At 41.5% G+C, this 25,619-nt stretch overlaps 1 protein-coding gene across 7 annotated transcripts; it reads right to left on the reverse strand.

Annotated features, from left to right (window-relative positions):
* Positions 1-621: 621 nt before the first annotated feature.
* Positions 622-25,353, reverse strand: LOC113127672 (sialoadhesin-like). Of its 7 annotated transcripts, none has more exons than XM_026302351.1 (8): positions 13,439-13,673; positions 11,723-12,064; positions 11,386-11,613; positions 10,946-11,209; positions 10,594-10,687; positions 10,410-10,467; positions 10,037-10,156; positions 2,673-2,754 (listed from the first exon to the last, which is right to left on the reverse strand). In XM_026302351.1, the coding sequence occupies exons 1-7, from the start codon at positions 13,506-13,508 to the stop codon at positions 10,061-10,063; spliced, it is 1,152 nt and encodes a 383-aa protein (XP_026158136.1). In that variant the 5' UTR covers positions 13,509-13,673; the 3' UTR covers positions 2,673-2,754; positions 10,037-10,060. The 7 variants fall into 7 exon arrangements, with proteins under 7 accessions (XP_026158140.1, XP_026158139.1, XP_026158136.1 ...); XM_026302353.1 differs by lacking the exons at positions 2,673-2,754; positions 13,439-13,673 and adding exons at positions 22,740-22,833; positions 25,155-25,353 and having other exon boundaries at positions 9,761-10,156; positions 11,723-11,970; XM_026302352.1 differs by lacking the exon at positions 2,673-2,754 and having other exon boundaries at positions 9,761-10,156; positions 13,439-13,520; positions 13,605-13,734.
* Positions 25,354-25,619: the final 266 nt, after the last annotated feature.

Here is a 25,619-nt window from a genome sequence, read left to right on the forward strand (position 1 = left end):
ATTGTTTTATTTATTACAAGAAACATGTCACTGATGAAAATCCAATCTCAGTGATGTGGGTCAGACATGGGGAAGATCAGCATCACCAGCATTTGACGGCTTCTTTGACGCACGTGTCCAACAACATCTGCTCTTTATCAGTTGATGTACAAATAGAGGACAGGCTGGAGGGCTAATAAGGATCAGGTGCTGTTTGTCTCATCAGATCTCTGATCCTCCTGACCAGCCGCTCGCTCAGTCCAACCACAGACCAGCATGCATGCACAGAAATGCAGCGCTGTATGCCAGTTAGGTCTACAGGGTAAATTACCCACAATCTCTGCATAAGCTAAAGATCATTCTGCTGGGCTTTCGTTTCTGATTCAGCGTTGGCCTGATAGCTGCAGCCTCCTCTAATAGGAGTAGACAGGACCACCTGGACTGGATTAAACCAGCATATGGAGCCTGATTCTCTCCCCACGGCAGCATCACTTCTCCAGGAGCTGGAGAGGCAGATTCCTCCTCCCTCCAGAGTTTATTGAGTTCAGCTCTGCAGCCAGTAGGTAGAGAAGGTTTTTTATAGCACGTGCATCATGAACCGAGGTTACAAATAATATACACACGTTTGTGCTCATCTTTTAAGGTGGAACTGCATTTCCTTGCACACGTTGCTGGAGACCAACTAGCACCACTAAACCCTAAAATGTAATGATTTGCACTGTGGGCACTTTCAGTTTAACTACAATGCCCCTGGAATATGTTTGGATTCCTTATATTAATACATTTTCACACAAAAACAAAACAGAAAACATCTGTGAGCTAAAATACAATCTAATGAAAAGAAGCTGATGAAGTGATGGTTTTATTCCAATAGATTCATAAAGTGGACAAACTTTAAAGGTGCAGAGTATTTTAGAAAACCCTCATCATTCTGTAGATTTCCTTAATTTGATATCATTAACATTTGTAGCCAGGAGAGCCAAGGTCAGTTTAACAGGTGACCTCACTAACCGTGACCTGAATTCTCCCCAGGACACAGATGGTCTGGGAGGGTTTGAGACCAGGTGTGGTTACCTCTCTGAGCACCTGGTCTCTGCTGATCACCTCAAGGCTTACAGTCACTGAAGGACTGAGGTTTAAGGTGGACCAGAGCAAACATCTGAGGGTGAGCTGTTTAAGGCAGTAAAAGTAGGTAAATACACAAACTCAGCTAAAGAGAAAATACAACAGCAATACAGAAAGTCAATAATGAGCTGTGACGACATCACAGTAAAAATAAACTCAAAAAATGGTCGATAAAGATGGGACCTAAAATCAGTTCTGCTCATTAAATTGTAAAAAGCAGTGTGAAAATTAGCTGAGATGAAGAGGCTGATGTTTGGTCTAATTTATAAGGATCAGTTTTCTCAGGAACCGGCTCTGCTGAGGACAGTACTAGAAACTACACACTACTGCTTGTCTGCTTGGTGCTGAGCTGGGCTGACGTTGGAGTAGATGTGGTCTTCCTGGTTCCTGGTAAATTGGACGCTGGGGTAGTGAAGTTGATCCACCTGCAGAGCAAACAGAGAAGACTGTGACATTTTCCATGAGTTTGAGACTCTGGATAAACAGAACTCATGAGTAACTCTGGGAAATCAGTAAGACTTTCACTGCACTGTAGCATGAAATGACCATTTGCAGGTAAAAGGTGGAGTGTTGCTTTATGTCAGGGATGTAAGGTTGTTGCAGTGGCCACAGTTCACCAGCAGGGGTTGCTGCATGTTCTCCAAGTTTAACCAGTTAACCCTGTACCAGGAGCATCGGTTTCATTTGTTCAAGGAAAAGGAAGGAAATTTTTCAGGTGCAGATATGAAACTGTAGTGTTTTACTTTCTGAGATGACTCCTCCTGTTCACTGAGCAGGAAAAACTCCATCCAGATGCTTTTTAAATGAAAGTTGGTTTGTACCAAAATGTGTTCCAAAGTCCAGCTGAGGCTAATATGAGGCTTTGGTCGTCCCAGTTAGACGAGAGCTGCACATTAGACAAACCTTTGAATCCATTTTCACACAGAATGAGAAGGGCTGAGAATGGCTTCATAAACACATGTTTCAGTCTTAATGTGGGCACCTGGTTATCGTTTTCAATCAGACTTGAAAAACTGTCCAACTGTCCTTTACACCTTCAGCTAAACCTGGTCAGAGTCCAGCTTCACTCTTCTTCTGCCTGTAAATAAATCCTGTTCCTTTATAAATGAACATTAGTACATTCAGTCTTTGCTTCAGAGGATTTTTCCACAGTATTTCCATGACATGTCTGAAAGGCTGCACGTTACCTTCCAGCTTTAAGAGAGCACACAGGGAAGGATGAGAGCAGAGATGTGCTAATGATCAGAGGATGTGGTTAATGTGGGTCTGCACTAAACAGTCTGCACATTACACGTCTGTCAGAGGAGTTTTCAGGTGACCAGTGACTCTGACGTCTGACCAGCAGGTTTTTCTTCGTACTGGTGCACCTGAACTCTCCTTCCTCACCTGTGCACTGTTGTCTGGCCCCCCCTCAGCCTCACACTGTTGATCCAATGACCTCCGTCTTCTGACAGGACAATAAAAGCACAAATAAACTGATGAAACACTGAACTCATGACATGGAATTGATCATCTTGTCCATAGGCAGAGTACGGTAAATATAATTACAGAGAAAATGAACTGCTGACCTAATCCACAGCCAGGCAGGAAGGAGCATGAAGGCCAGAAAAACAGCAGGGACAGTCAGTGCTACTGGAAGTTTCCATGGATCTAGAAAACAATTATCAAGATGAAACACTGGAAATTTACTGGAATTATTGAATTTGTGGATTTTCTATGGTAAAGTTTGAGTTTGAGGAGGGAGGGGGATTGTCAAATGTCTCACAATGTAAAAACAATCCTAATCCTAAAAACTAAAATTAGTAGGTTGTTATATGTGTAAATATGGAGGTGTGTGTTTAGCTGCTGGGTTAGCATCACTGCTACAGGTCAGAGTCACTGAACTGCCCTCCACTATCTCAGCAGAGGGACTCACTGACACTGACAGAAGCTTTGGACCATCTGGAGCAGATCAAATAAACCAAACATGAGGACTGATTCCTTTAGTGAGACATGTTGTGTTGAAATGTGGAAACTTGTAAACTAAGACACAGTCAGTGAGCATTACACTGTGCTTCAAAGCAATCAGCAGTGTTTACATATTTCTCTGCACTTTCCCTGACTAACTGCATGTACAGTCCATGAAAGAGGCTTTTCATACGACTGCAGGTGATATAAATGTACAGGCTTTAATTTTCTTTATGCCAATCAGCACCAGACAGGAGCATCTGACTGCACACAGGTGAAAACTAAAGCAGCAGCAGGGACATGTCAATTTCTGTCTGCCTGTTTCCTTTCTGCATTTTCTTCACAGCCTCCAGCAGCAGTTCTTCTTCTGCTGCAGTGAAAAAATAGCAGTAGCCAATGGGAATCCAGGTGATCATGGTTTCTATGGAGGATGTATGTGGACTGGTCTACCATCAGGAGAGAACACTATTTTCACATCTGAGGTTTGTCTGAAGAACCAAAACAACCAAGAACATCCAGCATGACTCATGACTGATCTGGGATCAGTTAATACACGTATGAAGAATGGGCCTCAGGACTGTACAGGGTAAACAGAGTCCAGGACTGTACAGGGTAAACAGAGTCCAGGACTGTACAGGATAAACAGAGTCCAGGACTGTACAGGGTAAGCAGAGTCCAGGACTGTACAGGGTAAACAGAGTCCAGGACTGTACAGGGTAAACAGAGTCCCAAGTGGCAGGAACAACATCCACAGAATAATGAACGGCTGAGGTACCAAAGGACGACACAAGGAGGCAGGACAGAGCAGCAGGGTCACTCTGGACTAACAAGAGGAAGTGTTGGCTCAGTAACATCCAGTCAATGCAAAGGAAGATGTTCACATGCTCTGTAGTTAATCTCTATGTGCACTGAGGGGACATCACACACTCTGCAAGTGCAGTGAAGAATTAAGAAAGCAGTGGCTCTGTGAACTTAAATGCAGCTTTACTGACCAGGACAACAGGAAAAAAGATCATTAGAGAGTCTGTGCTGTTTTTGTTTCCTCATTGTTCACTCTGGGGTCACACTGATGCTGAGCTCACTGTGAAAACCACAGACAAATGAAGAAACATGAGCACAGAGAACATATTCACACATATTCCGGTGTGAAACCAGTTTCTGTGGTCAAAGTGCAACTTGACTGAGTTAAAAGCAGCCACAGACAGAAATGACTGGTCAACAACAGGCTTCAGAGCTGCTGCAACGCCCAAGTTTTGTTCCTTTATGAGGAAATGTTCAAGAGAAAGTCACTATTCATCTAAGAATCACATGTTTTTCATCCATAATATTCCAACTGTTGTTACTGGTACAAAGCAATTCAGTTTCCAATGAAACGTAAAACTGATCTGAGGACATCAGCCCTGTAACATGAATCAACATGTCATCAAAAAAGCCCCAACAGAAACAGAAGAGAGTGTTTAGTGTTGTAGGGTTTGAAATGTTTGCATCATACTGCATCAGTCCAGACATCAAACCTAGAAAAGTGCTGATCTGTCATGTTCATTCATTGATTTCCTACTTCAGGCTGCTTTGACTAAGTGCTGTATAATAAATGTGTTACTAATCAAACTGAGCAGTATTGAACATAGAAAAGGCTGCAGCTCTCAGTCTGTCAGCAGCAAAAAGTCTGCTCCACTTTCAACTGGACATTTACACCAAATGTCCATCAAACCAATGAGTACAGGGTTTCAGAAAGCTTTGTCTTTCACAAACCTCTCATCCACTTATTTCCACATACAGTCCAACAAACTCAGCTTCATTGCAACTTTACAAATCCCACATTTCCCCACATTCCTGTCATTTCATGCAGCCAATGTCAATGTAGATCTACAGTACCTGACACAGAGAGAAGGAAGACGACAAATCCACTGGCTGCTGCTGTTAAACTCATAGCTGCTCCTGTCATCAGTCTGTGGGACTTCAGAGACAATAAAACATGTCAGCAGGTAAATAAATGTACACAGGACGTATTTCAGTCATGTCCATAAACGACCCTACTCACATTAGAGAAGCAGGTTGTCTCTAAAGATGCCTCTCCTCTGTCTTTACAAAGCAGATGGCAAATGACACTGATGAGACTTCCTTCCTCTTCACATCATTAATATGCACAATGAGCCACAGGTCTGTAAAGACTGGAGTTAGAACAAAGTTGTGTTGGTCTGTAAGTTGCAAATCTCGTGGTGATCCATTTTGTTTAATTATGTATTTTCGACTCTGACCTGTTAACAGGACTCTGTTTCTTGATCCAAACCTGGAACAGTCCAAACCACAACAACATGGTCCGTCTGTCACGTCAGTAAAGAATCCTATTTATGAAGCAGGATGTGGTTTCAGAAGAGGATATTCTCAGTCATCCCTAAGCAGAAGAAAAAACCTCACAGTGTCAAAATACACCAGACTTCCTTCTTCTAATTTTTAACATGTACAATAAACCACATTTCAAAAACCACTAAACTATTAACAAACTTGTGTTGGTCTGAAAACTTTCAAACTTTAATAAACTTTATAGAGACACAGAGACATGAGTTATGTGCTCTGTTAGTAACAACACTGGAACTAAAACATCATTTTATCAGTCATTTAAATAAGAAAAGAACAAAGCTGATGAAAGTGAATGGTGCATTGACTCAGTATCACTGCAGAGGATGAGTGAGTGAAGCAAACATCAACATGTAACACACATCATCCACTGGACTGGTAGCAGCTGCTTTGGACACACACTGATGAATGGAGTCAACTGGGGGGAAACACAGAAAGTCAGACACTCACCATTCAAAAAATACTCTCACAGTGTGAGAAAACTCTCTGCATGGTTCGATAACACTGGGGGGAAGAGAGAAAATCAGTTTGGGTTGTTTCATTTGGGTGAACTGAGCCTTTAAAGCAGACAGTGGGGGCAGCACTCAGAGGGATGAAGCCTGAACCTGCATCTCTGAAGCTTCACCACCAGAGGGCAGTGAAACATCAGAGACACTGAACCAGGACCATGAAACAACATTTCCCATCCACCACTGATTGTTGAGTCACATCTACATTTACTTTGGCTGCTTTATTCTCACATTGAATGACTGAAGAAAAAAGAAAAAAGAACAAAGCTGATGAAAGTGAATGGTGCATTGACTCAGTATCACTGCAGAGGATCAGTGAGTGAACCAAACATCAACATGTAACACACCATTCACCTGGAAGAAAACTTGAAGGCTCATAGTGAGACAGTCAGACCCCTCAGCCTATGTACAACATGGTGTAGTGGCGTTTCCCTGTGGCCAAAATGAGTATTACAAAAAGACTTAAGACCATTTCTTATGGTAAAAACAGTAGAGAAAAAGACATTACAGACTTAGAAAACTGAATTTTATTTTTTATTATTTGCCTCTATGATGCAGTATATACAGTGTATCTCAACGTTTTTAGAGCCGCCTTGCACTAAAGGTTCAGTTCACAAACAACAAAACCCTTTTGGTCGTTGAAATGCAGGTGGACAAAAACCCAAAGTATCTACACAACCAGATGGAACAAGAGAAAATATAATTGTTTTTTCAATCAGGATATAGAGCACATCATAGTACACAAACAGCACTGTTAAAAGTCACCAATGATCTTCTCTTAGCCTCAGACAATGGACTCGTTTCTATACTTTCCTGCTAGACCTTAGTGCTGCATTTGACACTATTGACCACAGCATCTTATTAGAGAGACTGGAGCATGTGATTGGCATCAGAGGAAAAGCATTAAAATGGTTCCAGTCCTATTTATCGGACAGATTCCAGTTTGTTCATGTCCAGGATGAACCTTCCACACGCACAAAAGTTAGTTATGGAGTTCCACAAGGTTCTGTGCTAGGATCAATTCTGTTCACCTTGTAGATGCTTCCTTTAGGCAATGTTATTAGGAAGCACTCTATTAATTACCACTGCTATGTAGATTACACTCAGCAGTATCTATCTATGAAACCTGATAACACACACCAGTTATCTAGACTTCAAGCATGTCTAACTGACATAAAGGCCTGGATGATCAGTAATGTTCTACTTTTAAATTCAGAGAAAACAGAAGTTATTGTTTTTGGGCCTAAAAACCTCAGAAATTGTTTTTCTGAAATTATAGGTACTACTAGATGGCATAGCCCTGGCCTCCAGCACTACTGTGAAAGACCTTGGAGTTATTTTTGACCAGGACATGTCTTTTAACTCACACATAAAAGAAATCTCTAGAACTGCCTTCTTTCACCTGTGCAACATTGCCAAAAGTGGGAACATCCTGTCTCAAAATGATGCAGAAATACTAGTCCATGCATTTCTTACCTCAAGGCTAGATTATTGTAACTCATTACTATCTGGATGTCCCAGTATCTCCATAAAAAGCCTCCAGTTAATCCAGAATGCTGCAGCCAGAGTCCTGACAGAAACTAGAAAGAGAGCTCATATTTCTCCTATATTAGTTTCTCTTCATAGGCTCTCTGTCAAATACAGAATAGAATTTAAAATATTTCCTCTCACATACAAATCCCTTCTTGATCAAGCTCCTTCATACCTTAAAGACCTCATAGTACCATATTATCCCAATAGACCACTTCGATCTCAGAATGCAGGTCTACTTGTGGTTCCCAGGGTTTCCAAAAGCAGAATAGGAGGCAGAGCCTTTAGCTATCAAGCTCCTCTCCTATGGAACCAGCTCCCAGTCTGGGTTCAGGAGGCAGACACTCTGTACTTTTAAGGCTAGACTTAAAACCTTCCTCTTTGACAAAGCGTATAGTTAGAGCTGGCTTCAGGCAACCCTGAACCATCCCTTAGTTATGCTGCTATAGGCCTAGACTGCCCAAGGACCCCTACCCCTCCCTTCCCTTCCCTTCCCTTCCCCTCTCTTCCTCTCCTCCCCCCCACATGTATATTCCACCATTGAATGTCACTAACCTTGTGCTCTCTCTCTCCCCTAGTTTGTGCTCTCTCTCCCTCTCTCTCTGTTCTCTCTCTGTACCTTCTGCAGGTGTCCCTGGTCCTGGAGCTGTATATTGCTGATGTGCAGTTAATGGTCTCACCAACCTGCAGTGTCTATTTGTTGTTTATTGTTGCTGTTCTTTTCTCTCTCCTCTATCCACTCACCCCAACCGGTCGAGGCAGATGGCCGCCCAAACTGAGCCCGGTTCTGCTGGAGGTTTTTTCTTCCGTTAAAGGGAGTTTTTCCTCTCCACTGTCACCAAGTGCTGCTCATAAGGGATTTGTTGGGTTTTTTTTTTTTTTTTGTAAAGTGCCTTGAGATGATTCTATTGTGATTTGGCGCTATACAAGTAAATTGAACTGAATTAAAATTGAATTGAATTTAAAGCAGACAGTGGGGGCAGCACTCAGAGGGATGAAGCCTGAACCTGCAGCTCTGAGGCTTCACCACCAGAGGGCAGTGAAACATCAGAGACACTGAACCAGGACCATGAAACAACATTTCTCATCCACCAATGATTGTTGAGTCACATGTACATTTACTTTGGCTGCTTTATTCTCACATTTAATGACTGAAGAAAAAAGAACAAAGCTGATGAAAGTGAATGGTGCATTGACTCAGTATCACTGCAGAGGATGAGTGAGTGAACCAAACATCAACATGTAACACACATCATCCACTGGACTGGTAGCAGCTGCTTTGGACAGACACTGATGAATGGCGTCAACTGGGGGGAAACACAGAAAGTCAGACACTCACCATTTAAAAATACTCTCACAGTGTGAGAAAACTCTCTGCATGGCTCGATAACACTGGGGGGAAGAGAAAAATGCAAATGTTATATGATTTTTCAAAGTTTTCTCCAAGTCTGAAAACATCCTAGGGCATATTCCAGGCCAAAGGAGCAGCATGATGAAAGGCCTTCTTCCATAATTTTGTCCCAAATCTGGGAACAGAAAGTAAGTAGAAATCCTGTGATAGAAAACTGAAGCCATTTATAGTTTTCTTTTTAATGTAAGCCTGAAGATAAGAAAGCAGATGACCCAAACATTGTTTATGCAAATAATGAAAAGAAGTGGACCCAGAATTGATCCCTATGGAACTCCATTTATTACTGTTAGAGATGTGGACCAGACACCATCTACCAGCACAGACTGAGTTCTGTTTATTTAAACCACCCTACTGCATACTCTGACAATCCTATGTTTAGTAACTGTTGTGTCAGTACTGAATGATCTACAGTGTCAAAAGCTTTGGACAGATCTATAATCAGAGCTGCACAATGCTGTTTATTGTCCAGGGCATCACTTCACATCACACTTCACATCACAAATCTTTGGCTTTTCTGTCATCCATTAAAAATCCATCATTTTGAGTTCACAATAAGTTTGCACCTTTGCTTTTCTCCACATATTTGTTGTCCTGTCATATTTACATTTATAACATCTTCTCTCTGACAGAGAAAATATCAGTTTTCTACAAATTAAAGGACTCACCTTTAAACCCATATCTCAAACACATATTACACATAACCATTATCTGAGGCCCACTCTGCTGTATATCATTTCAATATTAGTTTGTTTTTGTCTGTCAATCAGAAAAATGAACCTGTTCCACTACCTGGAAATACCAACCTTCCAAACACCCAGGAAACACCTGGCACAATTATGAAAAGCTTTGCTCCTCCCATGAGTCCAAAACCAGCCACAAAACCACAGACTCCACAAACACCTTCACTGATGTATTTCTTTATTTTGGTAGATGTAAAGAAAGTCAAATCTTTAAAAGATTACATTTTGCCAATAAGCCCCTCAAGTGTCCTGCCTGCAGACTCTGAGGCTGTTTTACCCCCACGGTGGTTTGAGACCACCCAGTTTTAAACTCTTTTATTCTAACACCTGCCACAATAACACTGTCAAAGGTCAGGACTCCCCCCAGCACTGCACTCTAACTAAGTCAATGCTCAAATATCTGTATTTACACAACCAGTCTATTTGTATGACCGTACATGAGGCTCTAACCAGACTGGACTTCACACCAGGTCTTCCTGCTCCTCTGAGTCGTCTGTCTGAGCTGCAGCGATGGGCGTCAAGGCTGAGATGTTCGGATAAACAGGATCAGAGTCAAACTGATGGAGAGAGAGGAAAAGATGGAGCCTCATTCATGAACCTGAACACGTATTTAACAACATTTCAATCAAAATGATGAGCTGAGATTGTGTAAAGGACAAAGACATTATTGGTTCCTACTCAGCTCATGTGACTGGAAATTGAAATTCACTTCATGACCTCAGATCAATAAGAAAATGTGTCCCAGTGCATTTACAGACTGATTTCTTTGAACCATATTGTTGTGGACATGTTGTCAATAGAGCCTGTCACCTCTGTCATCTCTACAGGTTCCTTCAGTTCAGCTTTGAAACACAAAGTTTTCTTCTTCCTGGATTGAATCCAACAACAACAAATGTGAAAGTGAACAAACTGGAATTCATGACTTTAAGACTAAAGGACGTCTGAAGAAGGAAATGAAAGAGCAGTGACGGAACTGATGGATTTTTGGTTTTACCTCGTCCACAGACTCAAGACAAGCAGAGGAATCAGCATCAGGACCACCAGAGTCAATCTGATGATATTCATGATTCTTACTGATTGACCTGGAACTGGACCCCAACAGACAGGAGATCTACATCAGAGTGATCAGTCATTTGTCAGCTGATACTGTCTGTTAATCAGTGTCAAGCCTCAGTCTGTTAGTGGAAACTTTAGAGGTGGTTTTGTGACTGGCAGCAGGCACAGCTGAAGAAACAGGTATGATCAGCAAAACTGGTTCCTGGTTTTTACAACATTATATATGAATATGTGACTGTATAATCTATTATTAGCTGTATGTTGCTTTCTAAAGAAGCTGTTTGACTCACATGTCACATGAATAAAGATGGATCCAGATGTTCTCCTTCCCAGATCATTCTCAGCTGTACAGTAATACTCTCCAGAGTCAGAGGACTGGATGGAGCTGAAGTTAAACCGTTTACTGGCTGGTTGAAGACTTGGATTTCCATGTTTCTTGTACCAGGTGTAATTAGCTGCTGGGTTAGCATCACTGCTACAGGTCAGAGTCACTGAACTGCCCTCCACTATCTCAGCAGAGGGACTCACTGACACTGACAGAAGCTTTGGACCATCTGGAGCAGATCAAATCAATAAGAAAACATGAGGACTGATTCCTTTAGTGCAATAACTGACCAAATATACAAACTCAACACAAAATGTTCAGTGGCAGCTTCACTGCAGATCCACTCATATTGAAAAGTGTTGCTGTCATGTTAGTCTGGTTCCACATACAGAGACAGAAACTCACACACTGGAGGAGAAGGACAAGCCTCGTGTTCTTTTAAAGCACATGAGATGTTGTCTCCAGGACCAAACCGGCCTTTATAAGAGGCTGATTCAACATCTGGGACTTTCTGTCCATTTTGAAACCAAACGTATGTGAGACCACCAGCTGGACTGTCACTGCTGAGACACTTCAGCTCTGCCTCAGTATAAGACTGGAGGACTGTTACTCTGGTCACCTGCACCTGCAGAGCTGGACATGTGAAAAGAAGAAAAATATAAATTATTATCATAAAAACACAAAAAATAGATTCCAGTTTTTACAAGATATTAAACAGTAAGTCTGTGAATGAAGCTGTTACCTGTGACAGTCAAAGTGACTCCAGGTAAACCAATAAAACCTCCTCCTGGTTGGTTCGTGATGAACCTGAACTTGTACTGAGCTGAGTCTGTCTCTCTCAGGTCTCTGATTGTCAGAGTGCAGGTTTTATCTTCACACAGATACTGAACACGACCTGAATACTCCGGGTCTGTTCTCAGATCCACATAAATCCCATTGCTCTCTTTAGTAAACCAGAATGTTTCCTGAACTCTAACATTAGATGGGTATGTGTAGGTGCAGCTTATGTTCACTGTTGATCCTTTTATGGCACAGATGTCAGTAGCAGTGTAAGTCACTCCCCAGCCATCCTGAGCCTGCACCACTGTAACACAGAGCACATCAGCAAACATCATCATTAACTTCAGGCTGTTTCAGCTTTGGTCCATTCATTCTGGATGTTTCTGCTGTTTTACACAAATTGTTTGTTGCTGTGGAAAAATCTGTCTAAATGGCTGAAAAAGTGCTTCTTCTTCCTTAGACACTTTCTAAAACCTGATAAAAATAAAGCTCTATGAGTGTCCCAGTCTGGAGAGGAGCCAAATGCAGACAGCACAGAGGACCAGGATACTTAAAGCAGGACTTTTATTCAGGGACCAGGAAGTGAGAACAGATAAGGGAGAAACTACACAAAATGGTCAACATACAACACACAGAGCCCTGAAGGGGGACCTACAGTCCAGATTACAGAAACCTGTTCCCTACCTAACCTGGATTAATCTGGATTGACAGGACACCTGAATCATTTTGTTGATGATTTGACGTGATCCTGGATCTTCCAAAGTCATGTTGAGATTGTTGCCGTGGCAACATATACCCAATCTCAAAGCAGCACAAGAGCAGGTTTATTCTCAGGTTTAGTCGTTGTAAACTAAGACACAGTCAGTGAGCATTACACTGTGCTTCAAAGCAACCAGCAGTATTTTCATATTTCTCTGCACTTTCCCTGACTAACTGCATGTACAGTCCATGAAAGAGGCTTTTCATACGACTGCAGGTGATATAAATGTACAGGCTTTAATTTTCTTTATGCCAATCAGCACCAGACAGGAGCATCTGACTGCACACAGGTGAAAACTAAAGCAGCAGCAGGGACATGTCAATTTCTGTCTGCCTGTTTCCTTTCTGCATTTTCTTCACAGCCTCCAGCAGCAGTTCTTCTTCTGCTGCAGTGAAAAAATAGCAGTAGCCAATGGGAATCCAGGTGATCATGGTTTCTATGGAGGATGTATGTGGACTGGTCTACCATCAGGAGAGAACACTATTTTCACATCTGAGGTTTGTCTGAAGAACCAAAACAACCAAGAACATCCAGCATGACTCATGACTGATCTAGGATCAGTTAATACATGTATGAAGAATGGGCCTCAGGACTGTACAGGGTAAACAGAGACCAGGACTGTACAGGGTAAACAGAGTCCAGGACTTTACAGGTTAAACAGAGTCCAGGACTGTACAGGGTAAGCAGAGTCCAGGACTGTACAGGGTAAACAGAGTCCCAAGTGGCAGCAACAACATCCACAGAATAATGAACAGCTGAGGTACCAAGTTTCAGAAAGCTTTGTCTTTCACAAACCTCTCATCCACTTATTTCCACATACAGTCCAACAAACTCAGCTTCATTGCAACTTTACAAATCCCACATTTCCCCACATTCCTGTCATTTCATGCAGCCAGTGTCAATGTAGATCTACAGTACCTGACACAGAGTGAAGGAAGACGACAAATCCACTGGCTGCTGCTGTTAAACTCATAGCTGCTCCTGTCATCAGTCTGTGGGACTTCAGAGACAATAAAACATGTCAGCAGGTAAATAAATGTACACAGGACGTATTTCAGTCATGTCCATAAACGACCCTACTCACATTAGAGAAGCAGGTTGTCTCTAAAGATGCCTCTCCTCTGTCTTTACAAAGCAGAAGTTAAATGACGCTGATGAGACTTCCTTCCTCTTCACATCATTAATATGCACAATGAGCCAATGATCCACATATGGGTTTGTAAGTTGCAAATCTCTTGTGGTGACCCGTTTCATCTATTTACATATTTTCGACTCTGACCTGTTAACAGGACTCTGTTTCTTGATTCAAACCTGGAACAGTCCAAACCACAACAACATGGTCCATTTGTCACGTCAGTAAAGAATCCTATTTATGAAGAAGGACGTGGTTTTAGAAGAGGATATTCTCAGTCACCCCTAAGTAGAAGAAAAAACCTCAAAGTGTCAAAATACACCAGACTTCCTTCTTCTAATTTTTAACATGTACAATAAACCACATTTCAAAAAACACTAAACTTTTAACAAAGTTGTGTTGGTCTGCAAACTTTAAAATGTTAATAAACTTTATAGAGACACAGAGAGATGAGTTATGTGCTCTGTTAGTAACAACACTGGAACGAAAACATCATTTAATCAGTCATTTAAATAAGAAAAGAAAAAAGCTGATGAAAGTGAATGGTGCATTGACTCAGTATCACTGCAGAGGATGAGTGAGTGAACCAAACATCAACATGTAACACACATCATCTACTGGACTGGTCAGTCAGACCATTCAGCCTATGTACAACATGGTGTAGTGGCGCTACCCTGTGGCCAAAATGAGTATTACAAAAAGACTTAAGACCATTTCTTATGGTAAAAACAGTAGAGAAAAAGACATTACAGACTTAGAAAACTGTATTTCATTTTTTTATTATTTGCCTCTATGATGCAGTATATACAGTGTGTCTCAACGTTTTTAGAGCCGCCTTGCACTAAAGGTTCAGTTCACAAACAACAAAAACCTTTTGGTCGTTGAAATGCAGGTGGACAAAAACCCAAAGTATCTACACGACGAGATGGAACAAGAGAAAATATAATTGTTTTTTAATCAGGATGTAGAGCACATCATAGTACAGAAACAGCACTGTTAAAAGTCACCAATGATTTTCTCTTAGCCTCAGACAATGGACTCGTTTCTATACTTTTCCTGCTAGACCTTAGTGCTGCATTTGACACTATTGACCACAGCATCTTATTAGAGAGACTGGAGCATGTGATTGGTATCAGAGGAAAAGCATTAAAATGGTTCCAGTCCTATTTATCGGACAGATTCCAGTTTGTTCATGTCCAGGATGAACCTCCCACACACACAAAAGTTAGTTATGGAGTTCCACAAGGTTCTGTGCTAGGATCGATTCTGTTCACCTTGTAGACGCTTCCTTTAGGCAATGTTATTAGGAAGCACTCTATTAATTACCACTGCTATGCAGATGACACTGTATCTTTCTATGAAACCTGATAACACACACCAGTTATCTAGACTTCAAGCATGTCTAACTGACATAAAGGCCTGGATGATCAGTAATGTTCTACTTTTAAATTCAGAGAAAACAGAAGTTATTTTTGGGCCTAAAAACCTCAGAAATTGTTTTTCTGAAATTATAGGTACTACTAGATGGCACAGCCCTGTCCTCCAGCACTACTGTGAAAGACCTTTGAGTTATTTTTGACCAGGACATGTCTTTTAACTCACACATAAAACAAATACCTAGAACTGCCTTCTTTCACTTGCACAACACTGCAAAAGTGGGAAAAAATGATGCAGAAAAACTAGTCCATACATTTGTTACCTCAAGGCTAGATTACTGTAACTCATTACTATCTGGATGTCCCAGTATCTCCATAAAAAGCCTCCAGTTAATCCAGAATGCTGCAGCCAGAGTCCTGACAGAAACTAGAAAGAGAGCTCATATTTCTCCAATATTAGTTTCTCTTCATAGGCTCTCTGTCAAATACAGAATACAATTTAAAATATTTCTTCTCACATACAAATCCCTTCATGATCAAGATCCTTCATACCTTAAAGACCTCATAGTACCATATTATCCCAATAGACCACTTCGCTCTCAGAGTGCAGGTCTACTTGTGGTTCCCAGGGTTTCCAAAAGCAGAATAGGAGGCAGAACCTTTAGCTGTCAAGCTCCTCTCCTGTGGAACCAGCTCCCAGTCTGGGTTCAGGAGGCAGACACTCTCTGTACTTTTAAGGCTAGACTTAAAACCTTCCTCTTTGACAAAGCGTATAGTTAGGGCTGGCTTCAGGCAACCCTGAACCATCCCTTTGTTATGCTGCTATAGGCCTAGACTGCCCAAGAACCACTACCCCTCCCCTCCCTTCCCTTCCCCTCCCCTCTCTTCCTCTCCTCCCCCCCACATGTATATTCCACCATTGAATGTCACTAACCTTGTGCTCTCTCTCTCCCCTAGTTTGTGCTCTCTCCCTCTCTCTCTCTCTCTCTGTACCTTCTGCAGGTGTCCCTGGTCCTGGAGCTGTATATCACTGATGTGCAGTTACTGGCCCCACCAACCTGCAGTGTCTATTTGTTGTTTATTGTTGCTGTTCTTTTCTCTCTGCTCTATCCACTCACCCCAACCGGTCGAGGCAGATGGCCGCCCAAACTGAGCCTGGTTCTGCTGGAGGTTCCTCTCCACTGTCGCCAAATGCTGCTCATAAGGGATTTGTTTATTTTTTTTTTTTGTAAAGTGCCTTGAGATGAATCTATTGTGATTTGGCGCTATACAAGTAAATTGAACTGAATTAAAATTGAATTGAATTTAAAGCAGACAGTGGGGGCAGCACTCAGAGGGATGAAGCCTGAACCTGCAGCTCTGAGGCTTCAGCACCAGAGGGCAGTGAAACATCAGAGACACTGAACCAGGACCATGAAACAACATTTCCCATCCACCAATGATTGTTGAGTCACATCTACATTTACTGTGGCTGCTTTATTCTCACATTGAATGACTGAAGAAAAAAGAAAAAAGCCGATGAAAGTGAATGGTGCATTGACTCAGTATCACTGCAGAGGATCAGTGAGTGAACCAAACATCAACATGTATCACACATCATCCACTGGACTGGTAGCAGCTGCTTTGGACACACACTGATGAATGGAGTCAACTGGGGGGAAACACAGAAAGTCAGACACTCACCATTCAAAAAATACTCTCACAGTGTGAGACAACTCTCTGCATGGTTCAATAACACTGGGGGGAAGAGAAAAATGCAAATGTTATATGATTTTTCAAAGTCTGAAAACATCCTACGGCTTATTCCAGGCCAAAGGAGCAGCATGATGAAAGGCCTTCTTCCATAATTTTGTCCCTAATCTGGGAACAGAAAGTAAGTAGAAATCCTGTGATAGAAAACTGAAGCCATTTGTAGTTTTCTTTTTAATGTAAGCCTGAAGATAAGAAAGCAGATGACCCAAACATTGTTTATGTAAATAACGAAAAGAAGTGGACCCAGAATTGATCCCTATGGAACTCCATTCATTACTTTTAGAGATGTGGACCAGACACCATCTACCTGCACAGACTGAGTTCTGTTTGACACTTAGTTATTGAACCAGCCTGATGCTGTGGGGGGTTTACAGAGCATGGAACAGGTGGTCATGTTGGGCTAAAGAATGCATGTTTTTAGTTTTTAGGGGTTTAGTGTTTTAATGGCTTGTGTTTTAAAGGCCTGTAAATAACTGCCAGCAATTTGTTTTATTGCTGATAAAACGATAGAGGACACCTGAACAAACATGTGGGGTCTTTTCCAATATGAGTCCACCCCTTCTTGTCAAGCTATATAAACCTGAATTCTGCAGAGAAAAGATAGAGAATTTTGTAGATGCACGTAATTAGGCAAGGCAAGGCAAGGCAAATTTATTTGTATAGCACCATTCATGCACTACGCAATTCAAAGTGCTTTACAAGGCATATAATTACATTAAAAGCATGGAAAAGAGCATCTAAAAACAAAGACATTTAAATTAAATACATTTCAATAAAATAAAGTAAATTAAAATAAGATGTAAAAGCACATTAAGAAAACAAGGATGAACAATTATTTGAAGGCAGCAGTAAACAACAGTGTTTTCAGTCCCGATTTGAATGAGCTGACAGTTGGAGCAGACCTCAGGTGTTCAGGAAGTTTGTTCCACAAGTGAGGAGCATAGTAACTGAATGCTGCTTCACTTTGTTTGGTTCTGGTTCTGGGAACACACAGTAGACATGTCCCACATGACCTGAGGGCTCTGGAAACCTCATGGGGAACTAATACATCTTGAATATATTTTGGTCCACAACCATTTAGTGCTTTATAAACTAGCAATAAGATTTTAAAATCTATCCTTTGACTAACGGGAAAGCCAGTGTAGTGATCTGAGAACTGGTGTGATATGGTCCAGTTTCCTGGTGTTTGTAAGTACTCTGGCAGCAGCATTCTGGATTAGCTGCAGCTGCCTGATTGACTTTGCCAAGACCAGTAAACAAGCCATTACAATAATCTAACCTACTGAAGATAAATGCATGAACAAGTTTTTCTGCATCTTGTTTAGACAGAAAACCTTTTATTCTAGCAATGTTTTTCAGGTGGTAATAGGAAGATTTAGTGCTGGATTTTATGTGGTTGTTAAAATTCAGGTCTGAGTCAATGATTACACCAAGGTTTCTGGCTTAATTTGTAGCTTTCAATGACATGGAGTCAAGGTGAGCAAAGACCTCTGAACTTTCATTTTTGGGGCCAAAAACAATCACTTCTGTCTTGTCTGTATTGAGCTGGAGAAAATTCTGGCACATCCATTTTTTTTGACTTGATTAATACACTCACATAATGAAATTAGAGGACTAAAATCATGAGATGATACTGATATATAAAGTTGGGTGTCATCTGCATAGGTATGGTGGTCAATGTTGTAGTATTCCATAATCTGAGGAAGGGGCAGCATGTAGATATTGAATAAGAGAGGACCAAGAATAGACCCTTGAGGAACCCCACATTTCATTTTTGTTTGCTCAGACTCGTAATTACCAAGTGAGACAAAATAGTCTCTATCTTGTAAGTAAGATTTTAGCCAATTTAATACTGTGTCAGTAACTCCCACCCACGTTTCTAGTCTATCAAGCAGCACATCATGATCAACTGTGTCAAATGCAGCACTGAGATCCAGTAGTACTAAAACAGAGGTTTTGGATTCATTATTATTCAAATGTGAATCATTTAAAATTTTAATAAGTGCAGTCTCAGTGCTGTGGTGTGCGTGAAATCCAGACTGAAGTGCATTAAAAAGATTGTTTTGCACCATAAAACGGTGAATTTGTTAAATACTACTTTTTCAATTATTTTTCCCAAAAGGAAAATGGAAGATTTGATATTGGCCTGTATTTACTTACTGCTGAAGCATCTAGATTAGGCTTTCTAGGCTTTAACAGGTTTTATAACAGCAGTTTTTAAGGCCTGGGGAAACTGCCCTGACTTAAGAGAACTAACTGCAATACATCTAGAACTAAGCTGTTAAAAACATTTTTAAAAAAATTTGTTGGTAAAATATCAAGACAGCATGATGTATATTTTAAATTGTAGAAGCGTTTCTGCCAGAGCTCTGTGGTCAAGGAGATCAAAATGTTCTAGATTCACTGGAGAACAAGGAGGCAGAGGTGATATTGTCATGTTCCTAGGACTGCAGCTAGATATAGTTTGTCTTATTAATTAAACCTGAGATGATTCCTCACACTTGTGTTTGTTTTTGAGAATAACCTAAATTCAATTTCTACGACACTGCATGCTATGTTTAGTAACTGTTGTGTCAGTACTGAGTGAGTGTCAGAAGCTTTGGACAGATCTATAAACTGAGCTGCACAATGCTGTTTATTGTCCAGGGCATCACTGAGAACATTCAGGACTTTTAAAGCAGCTGTGATTGTACTGCACTGAGAATTATCCAAAATGTTTGTAGATAGATAATTTTTAAAACATATTTGGTCAGGCTGTGAATTTGCTTCTAGTTTAAAACATCTACAGACTTAATCACCTTTTTCTGCCAGGACAGGTGTGATGTGATGAAGCAATCAGCACTTCTTAAAAGCCATCCATCAAATTAAAGTGTAAATGAACATTTTGCGTAGCCTCTGTAATCCTAAACACATCAAAACCCTCCACAGCAGAAATGTTAGCTTGCATTCCTCTCAACTCATCTGCTACAAGCTGCTGCTGTAGTTGATGTTGCTGTTGAGCTGTATCACACTGAGAGGTGTTTCTAATGTTTGGGCTAATTTCTTCCATCTGCTGAAAAGTCCATGCAGCAATACCAAAGCACAGAGCCACAGTGTGGTCCCACTCAGCAGCGTTTGTTCACCGAGCTGTACAGTGAGGATGGATCCTCCACAGCTGCTGGTCGTCTTGTTCTGGGAAGGAAATGATCAAATTACAGAGAGTACGGGAATGAAATGTTCCAATATTAGGCAAAAGAAGAAGAAGTCAATGAAGAAGTTGACACTGACAGATGTATATGTTCCATTGAACAGTAACAGGAATGGTCCAGCTGCTCACCTCGGGTCAGAACCGGCTCTGCTGAGGACAGTACTGTAAACTACACCCTCCTGCTTGTCTGCTTGGTGCTGAGCTGGGCTGACGTTGGCGTAGATGTTGTCTTTCTGGTTCCTGGTGAATTGGACGCTGGCGTAATGAAGTTGATCCACCTGCAGAGCAAACAGAGAAGACTGTGACATTTTCCATGAGTTTGAGACTCTGGATAAACAGAACTCATGAGTAACTCTGGGAAATCAGTAAGACTTTCACTGCACTGTAGCATGAAATGACCATTTGCAGGTAAAAGGTGGAGTGTTGCTTTATGTCAGGGATGTAAGGTTGTTGCAGTGGCCACAGTTCACCAGCAGGGGTTGCTGCATGTTCTCCAGTTTAACCAGTTAACCCTGTACCAGGAGCATCGGTTTTATATGTTCAAGGAAAAGGAAGGAAATTTTTCAGGTGCAGATATGAAACTGTAGTGTTTTACTTTCTGAGATGACTCCTCCTGTTCACTGAGCAGGAAAAACTCCATCCAGATGCTTTTTAAATGAAAGTTGGTTTGTACCAAAATGTGTTCCAAAGTCCAGCTGAGGCTAATATGAGGCTTTGGTCGTCCCAGTTAGACGAGAGCTGCACATTAGACAAACCTTTGAATCCATTTTCACACAGAATGAGAAGGGCTGAGAATGGCTTCATAAACACATGTTTCAGTCTTAATGTGGGCACCTGGTTATCGTTTTCAATCAGACTTGAAAAACTGTCCAACTGTCCTTTACACCTTCAACTAAACCTGGTCAGAGTCCAGCTTCACTCTTCTTCTGCCTGTAAATAAATCCTGTTCCTTTATAAATGAACATTAGTACATTCAGTCTTTGCTTCAGAGGATTTTTCCACAGTATTTCCATGACATGTCTGAAAGGCTGCACGTTACCTTCCAGCTTTAAGAGAGCACACAGGGAAGGATGAGAGCAGAGATGTGCTAATGATCAGAGGATGTGGTTAATGTGGGTCTGCACTAAACAGTCTGCACATTACACGTCTGTCAGAGGAGTTTTCAGGTGACCAGTGACTCTGACGTCTGACCAGCAGGTTTTTCTTCGTACTGGTGCACCTGAACTCTCCTTCCTCACCTGTGCACTGTTGTCTGGCCCCCCCTCAGCCTCACGCTGTTGATCCAATGACCTCCGTCTTCTGACAGGACAATAAAAGCACAAATAAACTGATGAAACACTGAACTCATGACATGGAATTGATCATCTTGTCCATAGGCAGAGTACGGTAAATATAATTACAGAGAAAATGAACTGCTGACCTAATCCACAGCCAGGCAGGAAGGAGCATGAAGGCCAGAAAAACAGCAGGGACAGTCAGTGCTACTGGAAGTTTCCATGGATCTAGAAAAGAATTATCAATTGATTCCTTTAGTGAGACATGTTGTGTTGAAATGAGGAATAATTATGTGGAAACTTCAGAGGTGGTTTTGTGACTGGCAGCAGGCACAGCTGAAGAAACAGGTGTGATCAGCAAAACTGGTTCCTGGTTTTTACAACATTAAATATGAATATTTGACTGTATAATCTATTATTAGCTGTATGTTGCTTTCTAAAGAAGCTGTTTGACTCACATGTCACATGAATAAAGATGGATCCAGATGTTCTCCTTCCCAGATCATTCTCAGCTGTACAGTAATACTCTCCAGAGTCAGAGGACTGGATGGAGCTGAAGTTAAACCGTTTACTGGCTGGTTGAAGACTTGGATTTCCATGTTTCTTGTACCAGGTGTAATTAGCTGCTGGGTTAGCATCACTGCTACAGGTCAGAGTCACTGAACTGCCCTCCACTATCTCAGCAGAGGGACTCACTGACACTGACAGAAGCCTTGGAGCATCTGGAGCAGATCAAATCAATAAGAAAACATGAGGACTGATTCCTTTAGTGCAACAACTGACCAAATATACAAACTCAACACAAAATGTTTAGTGGCAGCTTCACTGCAGATCCACTCATATTGAAAAGTGTTGCTGTCATGTTAGTCTGGTTCCACATACAGAGACAGAAACTCACACACTGGAGGAGAAGGACAAGCCTCGTGTTCTTTTAAAGCACATGAGATGTTGTCTCCAGGACCAAACCGGCCTTTATAAGAGGCTGATTCAACATCTGGGACTTTCTGTCCATTTTGAAACCAAACGTATGTGAGACCACCAGCTGGACTGTCACTGCTGAGACACTTCAGCTCTGCCTCAGTATAAGACTGGAGGACTGTTACTCTGGTCACCTGCACCTGCAGAGCTGGACATGTGACAAAGAGAAAAATGTAAATTATTATCATAAAAACACAAAAAATAGATTCCAGTTTTTACAAGATATTAAACAGTAAGTCTGTGAATGGAGCTGTTACCTGTGACAGTCAAAGTGACTCCAGGTAAACCAGTATATTTTCCTCTTGGTTGGTTTGTGATGAACTTGAACTTGTACTGAGCTGAGTCTGTCTCTCTCAGGTCTCTGATTGTCAGAGTGCAGGTTTTATCTTCACAATGATACTGAACACGACCTGAATACTCTGACTGAGTCCTCAGATCGTCTGGTTCTTGATTAGTCCATTTAATATGCCAGAATGTTTCCTGAACCACAGTAACACGTCCTTCTATCTTGGATGGGTATGTGTAGGTGCAGCTTATGTTCACTGTTGATCCTTTTATGGCACAGATGTCAGTAGCAGTGTAAGTCACTCCCCAGCCATCCTGAGCCTGCACCACTGTAACACAGAGCACATCAGCAAACATCATCATTAACTTCAGGCTGTTTCAGCTTTGGTCAATTCTTTGTGGATGTTTCTGCTGTTTTACACAAATTGTTTGTTGCTGTGGAAAAATCTGTCTAAATGGCTGAAAAAGTGCTTCTTCTTCCTTAGACACTTTCTAAAACCTGATAAAAATAAAGCTCTATGAGTGTCCCAGTCTGGAGAGGAGCCAAATGCAGACAGCACAGAGGACCAGGATACTTAAAGCAGGACTTTTATTCAGGGACCAGGGAGTGAGAACAGATAAGGGGAGAAACTACACAAAATGGTCAACATGGAACACACAGATCCTGAAGGGGGACCTACAGTCCAGATTACAGAAACCTGTTCCCTACCTAACCTGGATTAATCTGGATTGACAGGACACCTGAATCATTTTGTTGATGATTTGACGTGATCCTGGATCTTCCAAAGTCATGTTGAGATTGTTGCTTGTGGCAACATATACCCAATCTCAAAGCAGCACAAGAGCAGGTTTATTCTCAGGTTTAGTCGTTGTAAACTAAGACACAGTCAGTGAGCATTACACTGTGCTTCAAAGCAACCAGCAGTGTTTTCATATTTCTCTGCACTTTCCCTGACTAACTGCATGTACAGTCCATGAAAGAGGCTTTTCATACGACTGCAGGTGATATAAATGTACAGGCTTTAATTTTCTTTATGCAAATCAGCACCAGATAGGAGCATCTGACTGCACACAGGTGAAAACTAAAGCAGCAGCAGGGACATGTCAATTTCTGTCTGCCTGTTTCCTTTCTGCATTTTCTTCACAGCCTCCAGCAGCAGTTCTTCTTCTGCTGCAGTGAAAAAATAGCAGCAGCCAATGGGAATCCAGGTGATCATGGTTTCTATGGAGGATGTATGTGGACTGGTCTACCATCAGGAGAGAACACTATTTTCACATCTGAGGTTTGTCTGAAGAACCAAAACAACCAAGAACATCCAGAATGACTCATGACTGATCTGGGATCAGTTAATACATGTATGAAGAATGGGCCTCAGGAATGTACAGGGTAAACAGAGACCAGGACTGTACAGGGTAAACAGAGTCCAGGACTGTACAGGGTAAACAGAGTCCAAGACTGTACAGGGTAAACAGAGTCCAGGACTGTACAGGGTAAACAGAGTCCCAAGTGGCAGGAACAACATCCACAGAATAATGAACGGCTGAGGTACCAAAGGACGACACAAGGAGGCAGGACAGAGCAGCAGGGTCACTCTGGACTAACAAGAGGAAGTGTTGGCTCAGTAACATCCAGTCAATGCAAAGGAAGATGTTCACATGCTCTGTAGTTAATCTCTATGTGCACTGAGGGGACATCACACACTCTGCAAGTGCAGTGAAGAATTAAGAAAGCAGTGGCTCTGTGAACTTAAATGCAGCTTTACTGACCAGGACAACAGGAAAAAAGATCATTAGAGAGTCTGAGCTGTTTTTGTTTCCTCATTGTTCACTCTGGGGTCACACTGATGCTGAGCTCACTGTGAAAACCACAGACAAATAAAGAAACGTGACCAGAGAGAACATATTCACACATATTCTGGTGTGAAACCAGTTTCTATGGTCAAAGTGCAACTTGACTGAGTTAAAAGCAGCCACAGACAGAAATGACTGGTCAACAACAGGCTTCAGAGCTGCTGCAACGCCCAAGTTTTGTTCCTTTATGAGGAAATGTTCAAGAGAAAGTCACTATTCATCTAAGAATCACATGTTTTTCATCCATAATATTCCAACTGTTGTTACTGGTACAAAGCAATTCAGTTTCCAATGAAACGTAAAACTGATCTGAGGACATCAGCCCTGTAACATGAATCAACATGTCATCAAAAAAGCCCCAACAGAAACAGAAGAGAGTGTTTAGTGTTGTAGGGTTTGAAATGTTTGCATCATACTGCATCAGTCCAGACATCAAACATAGAAAAGTGCTGATCTGTCATGTTCATTCATTGATTTCCTACTTCAGGCTGCTTTGACTAAGTGCTGTATAATAAATGTGTCACTAATCAAACTGAGCAGTATTGAACATAGAAAAGGCTGCAGCTCTCAGTCTGTCAGCAGCAAAAAGTCTGCTCCACTTTCAACTGGACATTTACACCAAATGTCCATCAAACCAATGAGTACAGGGTTTCAGAAAGCTTTGTCTTTCACAAACCTCTCATCCACTTATTTCCACATACAGTCCAACAAACTCAGCTTCATTGCAACTTTACAAATCCCACATTTCCCCACATTCCTGTCATTTCATGCAGCCAATGTCAATGTAGATCTACAGTACCTGACACAGAGAGAAGGAAGACGACAAATCCACTGGCTGCTGCTGTTAAACTCATAGCTGCTCCTGTCATCAGTCTGTGGGACTTCAGAGACAATAAAACATGTCAGCAGGTAAATAAATGTACACAGGACGTATTTCAGTCATGTCCATAAACGACCCTACTCACATTAGAGAAGCAGGTTGTCTCTAAAGATGCCTCTCCTCTGTCTTTACAAAGCAGACGGCAAATGACGCTGATGAGACTTCCTTCCTCTTCACATCATTAATATGCACAATGAGCCACAGGTTAGTAAAGACTGGAGTTAGAACAAAGTTGTGTTGGTCTGTAAGTTGCAAATCTCATGGTGATCCATTTTGTTTAATTATGTATTTTCGACTCTGACCTGTTAACAGGACTCTGTTTCTTGATCCAAACCTGGAACAGTCCAAACCACAACAACATGGTCCGTCTGTCACGTCAGTAAA

This window comes from Mastacembelus armatus, chromosome 1 (assembly GCF_900324485.2).
Source record: "Mastacembelus armatus chromosome 1, fMasArm1.2, whole genome shotgun sequence".
Taxonomy (NCBI): Eukaryota; Metazoa; Chordata; class Actinopteri; order Synbranchiformes; family Mastacembelidae; genus Mastacembelus; species Mastacembelus armatus.

Bases quoted from the DNA above. Each gene is read 5' to 3' on its own strand.
- LOC113127672 (XM_026302351.1), bottom strand. From the start codon at position 13,508: ATGACAGGAGCAGCTATGAGTTTAACAGCAGCAGCCAGTGGATTTGTC. The intron at 11,614-11,722 runs GTAACAGCTTCA...TCACATGTCCAG, and splicing joins AGTCACTTTGACTGTCACAG to CTCTGCAGGTGCAGGTGACC. The intron at 10,688-10,945 runs GTGAGTCAAACA...GTTGGGGTCCAG, and splicing joins CATCTTTATTCATGTGACAT to TTCCAGGTCAATCAGTAAGA.